This window comes from Tupaia chinensis, unplaced genomic scaffold, assembly GCF_000334495.1.
Source record: "Tupaia chinensis unplaced genomic scaffold, TupChi_1.0 Scaffold000037_4, whole genome shotgun sequence".
NCBI classification, from domain to species: domain Eukaryota; kingdom Metazoa; phylum Chordata; class Mammalia; order Scandentia; family Tupaiidae; genus Tupaia; species Tupaia belangeri.
This window is the reverse complement of record NW_006159487.1, coordinates 294,510-304,291: the sequence shown is the minus strand read 5'-3', so window position 1 is coordinate 304,291 and position 9,782 is coordinate 294,510. Positions and strand designations below refer to the sequence as shown.

Here is a 9,782-nt window from a genome sequence, read left to right as displayed (position 1 = left end):
CAGGAATGGCTGAGACACACCGGAAGGCCTTCCCTGGCCTGTCCACCAGCCGAGGCCTGGTGGAGCCACTGACGTGGGTTACTCCCTCGGCCCGTGGGTGACAAGTCCTCCCCATGCAGCCTCCTTGATGTGTGGTCTCGACAGACCCAGAGTTGCCTCGCGCCCGTTCATGTCTTGAGAGAGCTAGGTCGACTTGGAACCCCTTTCAAGATGGTCTCTGTCGGACCGCTGTGGGTCTACAAGTTGCACATGCCTTCCCGGCAGGCACCTGATGGGGCTCGCGCTCCAGTGTGCCGTACTGTCCGTGCGCGAGCACCGGCAGGCACGGGCTTTTCTGACACCGTGTACATCCACCCGACTGTTCCTCCACACCCGTGACGTTAGAGATGGCCACGTCCTTCGCTCGGTTCCATAAGCCACACGAGTCCGTGGGCTCAGGTTGGAAGATTCCAAGGGAGGAGAGTCTTTCCGTGGTCTCCCTCCACGTGTCTTGTCAGGAAGCAGTGGCTCTGTCACTGTGTCACTGCCCAGCGAGCCCAGCCCCTTTCTCCAGGGCCGTGGGGATGGACTGGGCCGCATGCCGAGTGCTCAGTGCTGGGCAGAGCCAGGAGAGGCGGCGGCCCTGCAAGTGGTCCTGGAAGGGGAAGGGATGTGCTTGGGTCTCTCCATTTACAGCCCTCGCAGGAGTGGGACCGTGGTTGGGTGTTCTTGGAGGCAGAAGCTAGACGTTGCGAGATAAAAATAAATTGTCAGGGGATGTTTGCCATTCCAATCCCGGTCCCTGCCAGGAGGGTGGAGGACGCTGGGGGGGAGGGTCACGAAGGGCAGTTGAGCTCTGCCAGGCGTCAGCTCCTCCCCGAAGGCTTCCCGGGATTCACACGCCAGGGTCACAGCTCTGGCTCATTCCAGAAAGTGCCGTCTTACATGGTCGTGACTACCCTTCACAGAGAGAGAGAAGAAACACTTTAAAAAGCTTGTATTGTTGGGAGCTGGAGTTCTCTGAGCCGTCGTTTGAGGCCCCAGAAGGGATCTCCAGAGGGCGAGATCAAACGCTTGTGGGGAGCAGGCGGCTGGCTCAGGGCGGACCTGGTTCTGCCTGGCCCGGGTCGGAGGAGGTTACTGGGCCATGCTTCAGTGACTGATTTTGCCCATCTGGATTTCTGGCCTCAAGGGATATTCTTACGCAGGGTGGACCAGGAACCCCTCAGTTGTGGAACGGCCACACGGAGGTGGACCAGGAACCCCTCAGTTGTGGAACGGCCACACGGAGGTGGACCAGGAACCCCTCAGTTGTGGCCCAGCCACACGGAGGGTCGCGAAGACTGCCACAAGCTGTAATTTGGCAAGGATAGGCAATACCGTGGCTTACGGAAGTCACCTCACGTCTCGGAGAAAGTTCTGGTCTGGGCAATGTCTGTGGACTAGTCTGAGATGAACTAGTTATGCACAGTTGAGTGACTAAGGGTTTGGGACCCACCAGAAGAGAGGGGGCTTAGGTCTCAGGAGCATCGTCAGCATGAGTCCCAGCCAGTGAGGGGCGATGGCAGGAGCAGAGGGCGGCAGACCGAGTGTGGGTGAGCCGCACGTGGACTCAGACTGCTCCCGGGCGCGGCTCTGGAAATACCGCGTGCAGTCGTGTAAGGTGCACCGTGCAAGTCGGGAGGCCGGGCTGAGTGTCAGTATGCTTTCAGCGGAGGCCGTGAGGAGCCCGGAGGGGCGTGCGAGGTGCAGAGAGGCCTTGGTTGTGGACTCATGCCTGTCTGCGGCCCTGCCACAGCGGATAATGGTGTGGACTGAACCCACCCTCGCGCTCCCAGAAGGGGTCTGCCCTCATGTTGGTTTGGTGAGCTGGCGGTTGGTGCTGGCAGCACAGACCAGGCTGCCCACGCAGGGCACCGCGAGCTCTCTCTGTCACTGATGGAGGCGGGGCCTGGCTTCGTGGCTTTGCCCTCTGTGTTGAATTGTAGCAGTGTCCCCAAAGGCAGGGTGGGCTGGTAAGGGCTGCAGACCGAGTGAGGCGTCCACCAGCTGACCAGTCCAGTCTGCCCTCACCCCGTCCCCCTGCTCGGGAGTCAGGAAGGTCTTTGCTTTGGGAAACTCCTCTCTCTGTCTCCCCTTCCTTCATCCCCACCCCCCAAGGTCTGGGTGTGGTAGCAGCTCTCTGTTCTGTGGCAGGGGTGCACCCTAGTGGCTGGCTGGTATTCCTCATCCCCCTTATTCCTTTTGAATGGGGGTGGGGGCATAAAATGTGTGTATGGGTACATGCAATAATGTTGTAATGTTTCTTGTTGTTTAATGGATAATTAATTGTAAAATAATTGTTTAAATTATAACATGTTTGAGTAAATGCTAAACTAGTGTTTTGTCTAATATAACAATGAATTTGAATCTAGCTTCCTGTAACAATGTGTCTGTCTGTCTGTCTGTCTAATCGTAATTGATGTCTGTGGTCCGTTCCGGGAGGAGGTACAGCTTTAAGGAGTAACGAAGGACTCTGTGTCTTAGACCCTCCGCAGGTGTTACAGTCGGGTGAAAGAACATGGTGTTGGGAAAAGAAAGAGCAGTTACACATTTGAACAGTTGGAACAGGTGTTTGGTCAGGGAGGATGGGATGCCCAGCCCTGCCAGCCTGTCCTTATTAACAGTAGTGGCTTGTACCAGGAGCTGGAGTCAGACGGCAGCACTCTGGAGGACTGCTCACAGGAGGACTGGGGAAGCCACAGTCAGGAGCTACATGGCTGCCCCCCAGACCAGGACCCGGGTAAGAGCTGCCGTAGACGGTGCGCGTGTGCTGTCCGGGCGCTGCATGAGAGCGTGTGCTTGCAGGCAGTACGTGTGTTTACGTGTGCAGACTATGCCGTTCCTCCGGCCTGTCCCACTGCCTACAAGGTGTGTAGCCAGGTGTACAGGGCCCCCCTCGGTGCCCTGGACTAGCCCTAAACCACCTGCTGGTGCAGGTGCTGGCGTGGGGCGGGCGGGCACCAGCGTGAGCCAGAAGGCACACCAGATCTGAGCTCCCCGAGGAAGCTCCGTGACAGGAGGGCCCTGGGAGTCTCACGTGCTCTGCGTCTGGGTCTCAGGTGGCAGCGAGCTCTGGCTCCTGGCTCAGCCACTATAGGTGCCGCTGTCTTTCCGCCCTCTGTCCTGAAGGGTTTTGTTTGACGTGTAAGAGCCCCCCCCCTCCACCCTGCCCCAACTTCAGTGTGAACAGACCGCGAGGCAAGCAGCAGGTGGAGACCGTCAGAGCTCCTGGGCTGCCACGGGCCAGACGCGGGGCTTCCAGAGCAGCTGCGGGCGGGCTTGCTTGTTCCTTTTGTGTTGAACACTCTAATTCCGATTTTCACAAGTGGGAAGTACTGGTTAAGTCCCGACGGCCCTATAGGTTAGTAGCAAGTTCAATAATGAGCCTCACGTAGCAGTAAGTGTGTTCCCCAGCAAACCCTCAGGCCGCCCCAAGGGGCCCCAGGAAGGACTGCATATAGCGGCAGAGTGGCCGTCCGCGGCCCCGGCTGTCCCCAGATTCCTGGTGACAGAGAAACACTAACCTGCTGGGAAGGGCTGAGTGCTCACCTGTGTGAGCGAACGCTGTTTAAACTACGGGAGGAGAGAAGTAGGCCAGAAACTGAGACAGGCCCAGCCAAGCGGGTGCAGGGGACAGGGTGCCCCCAGGTAAGGCTGGAGCCACAGGAGCACACTGAGCAGGCCAGATGTGGCAGTGACACCCGTGGCCCTGGCTAGATGGGAGGTCGGAGCAGAGGGCAGCAGTGGCAAGACGCTGACCCGGGTACCCCCCTGTGCCTCTCTCATAAAAACAAAAGCCAAGTGTAAGCGACAGTAGGCGAGAGAGGGACTTTTCACTGGGAGAGTAACAAGGGCACTGCTCTGTGAGCACGGGCTCCCACTTCGGAGCAGCAGGGAGCCATGCTCCTTTGGCACCTGTCACGCTGGGTTCGCCCTGGAGGTCTGAGCACCCACACCTGTAGGACCATGACTTGGAAGGTGTGCTGGTCCCGAGGGAGCTTCACCCGACAATCTCTCTGTAAAGCCCACGTATAAACCTAAGTAGGACAGAATTATTTTCATTCTGGTTCTTTTACAATCATGTCAGCCGTGAGATTACGCCTTAAGCTCCAGCCAGGAACCCACCAGCGACCTTGGAGACGTCACACCGGCAGAGCTCAGTTCTGGTTTTGCACACAGATGCACGCATTGCATCCCATGGTGGTGACGTGGGTCAGCCTGGGCAGGGTTCGGCACGGTCAGGGCCCTGCCGCTGAACGTTTGGGACCGGCAGCAAGCACAGCGGCTTGTCTGTGTGCCTGCCACCACTTAGGAGGATGTAATTTGTTTCAAAATCTTTGCTTTTCAGATGAAATACCTGTCACAAAGAGAACATTAAAAATAAAACAGGAGTCTTCTGAAGAAGCTCAGTAAGTAGACGTTCCACTTCCCACAGAGCGTGCGGCCTGCGTCTTGGCCACAGGGGCATGTCCCTTCGTGCCTTCTCGCCATCCTCGCTTCAGCTTTCCCGGGGCAGTTATTCAGAACTCGAGGGCCTTGTGTACCAGGAGGAGCAGCTGTGCTGCGTGGAGGGAGGAGCAGGTGCCCGCGTGAGCTGCAGGGGCGTGCACGTACCCGGCAGGTAGACAGCGGGAGGCTGGGGCACAGACCCCTCCCGGCATCATACCTCAGTGACTTTGTCCCGCATCGGAAAGGAAGGCAGCTCGCGGGAGAGTCCCAGCGTCCAGGGACAGGCCTGTTGGCCGTGCCGCTTGTCTCCCGAGTCTGGCATTCCCTCTTCCTGGAAGGATGTGACAGTCTCCGAGTCACAGTGAGGCTGTTTGCACGGCTGCCGGTCAAGTCTGTGCAGTCCGCCAGAGAGAGTGTTAAAGCTGGAGTCAGCGGGATGCAGAGCACCACGCCTTCTGCTGTGAGCCTGTGTGCACGCGCAGTGCTGTCCGGTGCCCTGTCCCACACCTGATTCCATGTCTGGGAGCCGGTGGGGAACAAGACAAAGAGGCAGGTTACCATGCAACAATGCCTGTCGCTCTCCCCCACAGACGCAGCCCCTGCCCTGCAAATCTCATCGCTTTCCCTGGTGCCTGTTTGGATTCGAAGTCCCTGGTTCTGTGTGTGGGAGTGAGTGTGCAGGGGTCAGGAGCTGTCCCCTCCTTGCAGTGATTACTCTGCTGCTCAGGAGCAGGGGTGTGAGCTACGTTTTGGATGCAAGGCCAAGTCTTGCCGGGCGGCCTGATGGCACATGCCAGGGAGGGGCTGGTCCCTGTTAACGCAAGCTGCCCAGGCCCCTCCTTCCGCTCTGCTGTCCAAGGAGCCGTGGCCTTTTCACTATGTCCTGACTTCCCTGGCCACTTGGAACCTGCAGGGGAGGCCTTGATGACTCGAGCAGGATGAGCTTAGGCTTCAGAGGGTGCGTCCCCAGCCTCAGAGCGCTTCCACTGTCAGGAACTAGAAAAGGCAGCAGACAGTTCTGGGGACTGTTGGGGTACCTGGGTCCAGTTCTCACTGTGGCCCATCACTTTAAGACTGTCTTCAGGACTAGCAGTTAGCATAATGACTATGTTGCTAGACTCCCATGTAGTCGACCACAGTTTGCATCCCGGACCCGGTGGCTTAAACTCACGCCGGACACGTGTGCATGCGTGCCCAAGATCTGAGAGGAGAAAGGAGGAGAAGGGATTGCAGCGTGACCATCCCCCCTGGGGGATGATTTCTCGCTTTCTATCTCTCTGTGTCTCTCTGTCTCTGGTGAGTACATGCCCCCTATAGCAAAAACCTCTCAAAAAAAAAAAAAAGACCGCCTGGAGTCCTACAGCCAGGTTGGCTTCCAGCTCCACCCGGCAGTGTAGGGACCAACAGGCTCTGCAGAGACCTGTGGCCTGTGGCCTGTTCCCAGGCAGCCTGGCACCGTAGGGAGTGGCAGTGCCGACCAGCCCCCTGTGGGCACTGGGCTTTTCTGCATGTGCAAGTGGGACTTGCGCTGAGCTCGCGTGCCCACAACCTGTGGCCTGTGGCCTGTTCCCAGGCAGCCTGGCACCGTAGGGAGTGGCAGTGCCGACCAGCCCCCTGTGGGCACTGGGCTTTTCTGCATGTGCAAGTGAGCAGCTGTGCTGCGTGGAGGGAGGAGCAGGTGCCCGCGTGAGCTGCAGGGGCGTGCACGTACCCGGCAGGTAGACAGCGGGAGGCTGGGGCACAGACCCCTCCCGGCATCATACCTCAGTGACTTTGTCCCGCATCGGAAAGGAAGGCAGCTCGCGGGAGAGTCCCAGCGTCCAGGGACAGGCCTGTTGGCCGTGCCGCTTGTCTCCCGAGTCTGGCATTCCCTCTTCCTGGAAGGATGTGACAGTCTCCGAGTCACAGTGAGGCTGTTTGCACGGCTGCCGGTCAAGTCTGTGCAGTCCGCCAGAGAGAGTGTTAAAGCTGGAGTCAGCGGGATGCAGAGCACCACGCCTTCTGCTGTGAGCCTGTGTGCACGCGCAGTGCTGTCCGGTGCCCTGTCCCACACCTGATTCCATGTCTGGGAGCCGGTGGGGAACAAGACAAAGAGGCAGGTTACCATGCAACAATGCCTGTCGCTCTCCCCCACAGACGCAGCCCCTGCCCTGCAAATCTCATCGCTTTCCCTGGTGCCTGTTTGGATTCGAAGTCCCTGGTTCTGTGTGTGGGAGTGAGTGTGCAGGGGTCAGGAGCTGTCCCCTCCTTGCAGTGATTACTCTGCTGCTCAGGAGCAGGGGTGTGAGCTACGTTTTGGATGCAAGGCCAAGTCTTGCCGGGCGGCCTGATGGCACATGCCAGGGAGGGGCTGGTCCCTGTTAACGCAAGCTGCCCAGGCCCCTCCTTCCGCTCTGCTGTCCAAGGAGCCGTGGCCTTTTCACTATGTCCTGACTTCCCTGGCCACTTGGAACCTGCAGGGGAGGCCTTGATGACTCGAGCAGGATGAGCTTAGGCTTCAGAGGGTGCGTCCCCAGCCTCAGAGCGCTTCCACTGTCAGGAACTAGAAAAGGCAGCAGACAGTTCTGGGGACTGTTGGGGTACCTGGGTCCAGTTCTCACTGTGGCCCATCACTTTAAGACTGTCTTCAGGACTAGCAGTTAGCATAATGACTATGTTGCTAGACTCCCATGTAGTCGACCACAGTTTGCATCCCGGACCCGGTGGCTTAAACTCACGCCGGACACGTGTGCATGCGTGCCCAAGATCTGAGAGGAGAAAGGAGGAGAAGGGATTGCAGCGTGACCATCCCCCCTGGGGGATGATTTCTCGCTTTCTATCTCTCTGTGTCTCTCTGTCTCTGGTGAGTACATGCCCCCTATAGCAAAAACCTCTCAAAAAAAAAAAAAAGACCGCCTGGAGTCCTACAGCCAGGTTGGCTTCCAGCTCCACCCGGCAGTGTAGGGACCAACAGGCTCTGCAGAGACCTGTGGCCTGTGGCCTGTTCCCAGGCAGCCTGGCACCGTAGGGAGTGGCAGTGCCGACCAGCCCCCTGTGGGCACTGGGCTTTTCTGCATGTGCAAGTGGGACTTGCGCTGAGCTCGCGTGCCCACAACCTGTGATGGAGTGACAGCGTCCCCATCCGTGGAGACTCTCCTTCCATATGTTTAAGAGCCTGCTCTGAGGGGGTCTGAACCTGTGTGTGGTGGTTCACGGAACATGCATGTCATGAAGAGAGTGTTCAAGGGTTTCTGTGTTTTTCTACATCACAGCAAACTCTTACTTGAATTCCATTTTTCCACAAGCTGTTCGAAGTGTCCTGTATCTGTCGCGCATGGGCAGGTATCACTGAGCTAGACAGACAAGTCTCTGCCTCCCGACTCCGTACGGAGACCCCCTGTATCTGTCATGCATGGGGAGGTATCACTGAGCTAGACAGACAAGTCTCTGCCTCCCGACTCCGTACGGAGGCTCCCAGATCAACAAAACCTTCGCAAGACAACAGGAGAGAGTGTCAGCTGTGGTCAGCCCCTTTGGGGCACCACCATCCGGTATCACAGAAGTGGCTAAGTCCCTCGTGTCCCCTGAGAGCCACCCCCAAACGCAGTGACTTCTTCTAGGTGAGCCCTGATACCAAGAAACTTTTAAGGCAAACTTCACTAGGGTAAGTCTGAGCCTCCAGGAAGCACCTGGTGAAATGAAATAGCTCTGTCATCTTGCAGCGAGTCACGGAGCGGGGGGGACAGGGAGAGGCCCCTCAGAGTGCTCAGAAGCCCTCCCCTGGAAGGTTGCAGAGCCCCAAGGGCTGTCCCCTTCCCTGGCCCCTCAGGAAGGTGTGAGCGAGCGCACGGCTGCCCCTTGTCCTGCCTGCGCGGAGTGTGTGAGTGTGCGGCCGGGTGTTTCCGTGGGTTCCACTTGTAACTGATGTGAAGTGTAAAGATTTGTTTCCAAAGTCATACTTAACAAGCCAGTCTTCCAAAATCGGTTTTTGCCATACTTGACAAAAACTGCTTGTTTGCATGTTCCCACGTGCGTGCGGCTGCATGAGACGTTCGTGTGATGAGCTGCCTGAGCCCCATGAGTGCCCCGTGAGGCCCGGGGCCTTGTGCTGCTCTGCTGTGCACAAGTCGGCCTGCAACCTCTTCGATGCCATTGCTTCCCTGCAGATCTTCTCTCTCTCTCTCTCTTTCTTTCTTTTTTATTTTTTGAGAGGTTTTTGCTATAGGGTGCATATGCTCACCAGAAAGACACAGACAGACAGACAGACAGACAGACAGACAGTAGGTGAGAAATCACCCCCCAGGGGGGATGGGCACGCCACAGTCCCTTCTCCTCCATTCTCCTCTCGGGATCTTGGGCACGCACATACATGCGCCCGGCGTGAGTTTAAGCCACCAGGTCCAGGACTCGAACCACAGTCAGCTATATGGGAGTCCAGCGACATAGCCATTACCCCAACTGCTGGTCCCTGCATAGAATTTTCTAGTGTCTCAAATCTTCCTCTCTTAGAACCTCAGCCTCATGTGGCCCTTTTCCATCTGAACTCTCAGCCCTTAAATACAGGCTGACCTGGCAGTTGTAAATCCGGGAATCACAGCGACTTTGGGTGGCACCGGTGCCACTTGGCCTTGCACCCTGTCCTCGGGCCTCATGCTGCAGCAGGCGTGTGTGGCCACGGTCCCACGCCTCTGGCACTCCCAGGTGGAGAGTGTGCTACTGGTGCTTTTGGGACGCTGGGCTCTGTCCGAGTGCAGCATCCTGCACGCCTGCTGTCCGGAGTGAGGTCTGGAAGCCCTTGCAGGTATCGGCATAGCCACTTGGTCCCTGTCGCTGGATTTCTGGAATCCTAGGTCTTGTGGATGAATACACAATGTTATTTATAATAAATATCAATGTTAATACAGTGAGATGATAGAAGTAATGGAGAGTGGTCTGTCCTTTGTCCCTACAAACTTCCAGAGACCGCTCTACTCGAACGCTGTGGTTGTCTAGCCTGGCACTGTCCACTGCAGGGGACGCCAGCCGTGTGACTGTTTAGTCTATTTTAAATGAACTGTAATTGAGATTTTAATACTTCGCTCCCACTAGCCACGTAAGCTCTAAGGGCCATCCTACTAGGCAGAAGAGAGATGGCACCTCACCATCAGAGTCAGAGAGGGTCACAGGGGTCACAGGGAGTCACAGGAGTCACAGGGGTCACAGGAGTCAAGGGGTCACGGGAGTCACAGGAGTCACAGGGGTCACGGGTCACAGGAGTCACAGGGAGTCACAGGAGTCACAGGGATTCACGGGAGTCACAGGGGGCACAGGAGTGACTGGGGTGCCGGGCACGG

The 9,782-nt window shown here is 57.5% G+C and overlaps 1 protein-coding gene and 1 long non-coding RNA gene across 2 annotated transcripts in view; both read left to right on the top strand.

The window, feature by feature from the left end:
- MSANTD2 (Myb/SANT DNA binding domain containing 2) overlaps window positions 1-9,782 on the top strand; it is a 21,027-nt gene that overhangs the window by 5,621 nt on the left and 5,624 nt on the right. Inside the window, exons 2-3 of the mRNA XM_014588644.2 lie at window positions 2,506-2,761; window positions 4,370-4,430. Of these exons, the coding sequence (XP_014444130.1) occupies window positions 2,506-2,761; window positions 4,370-4,430 (317 nt within the window). The remainder of the gene's footprint in view (window positions 1-2,505; window positions 2,762-4,369; window positions 4,431-9,782) is intronic.
- Window positions 8-2,403, top strand: LOC106735105 (uncharacterized). Its single transcript, XR_001370526.1, has 2 exons — window positions 8-1,270; window positions 1,312-2,403. It is a non-coding gene; the product is annotated as an uncharacterized LOC106735105 (long non-coding RNA).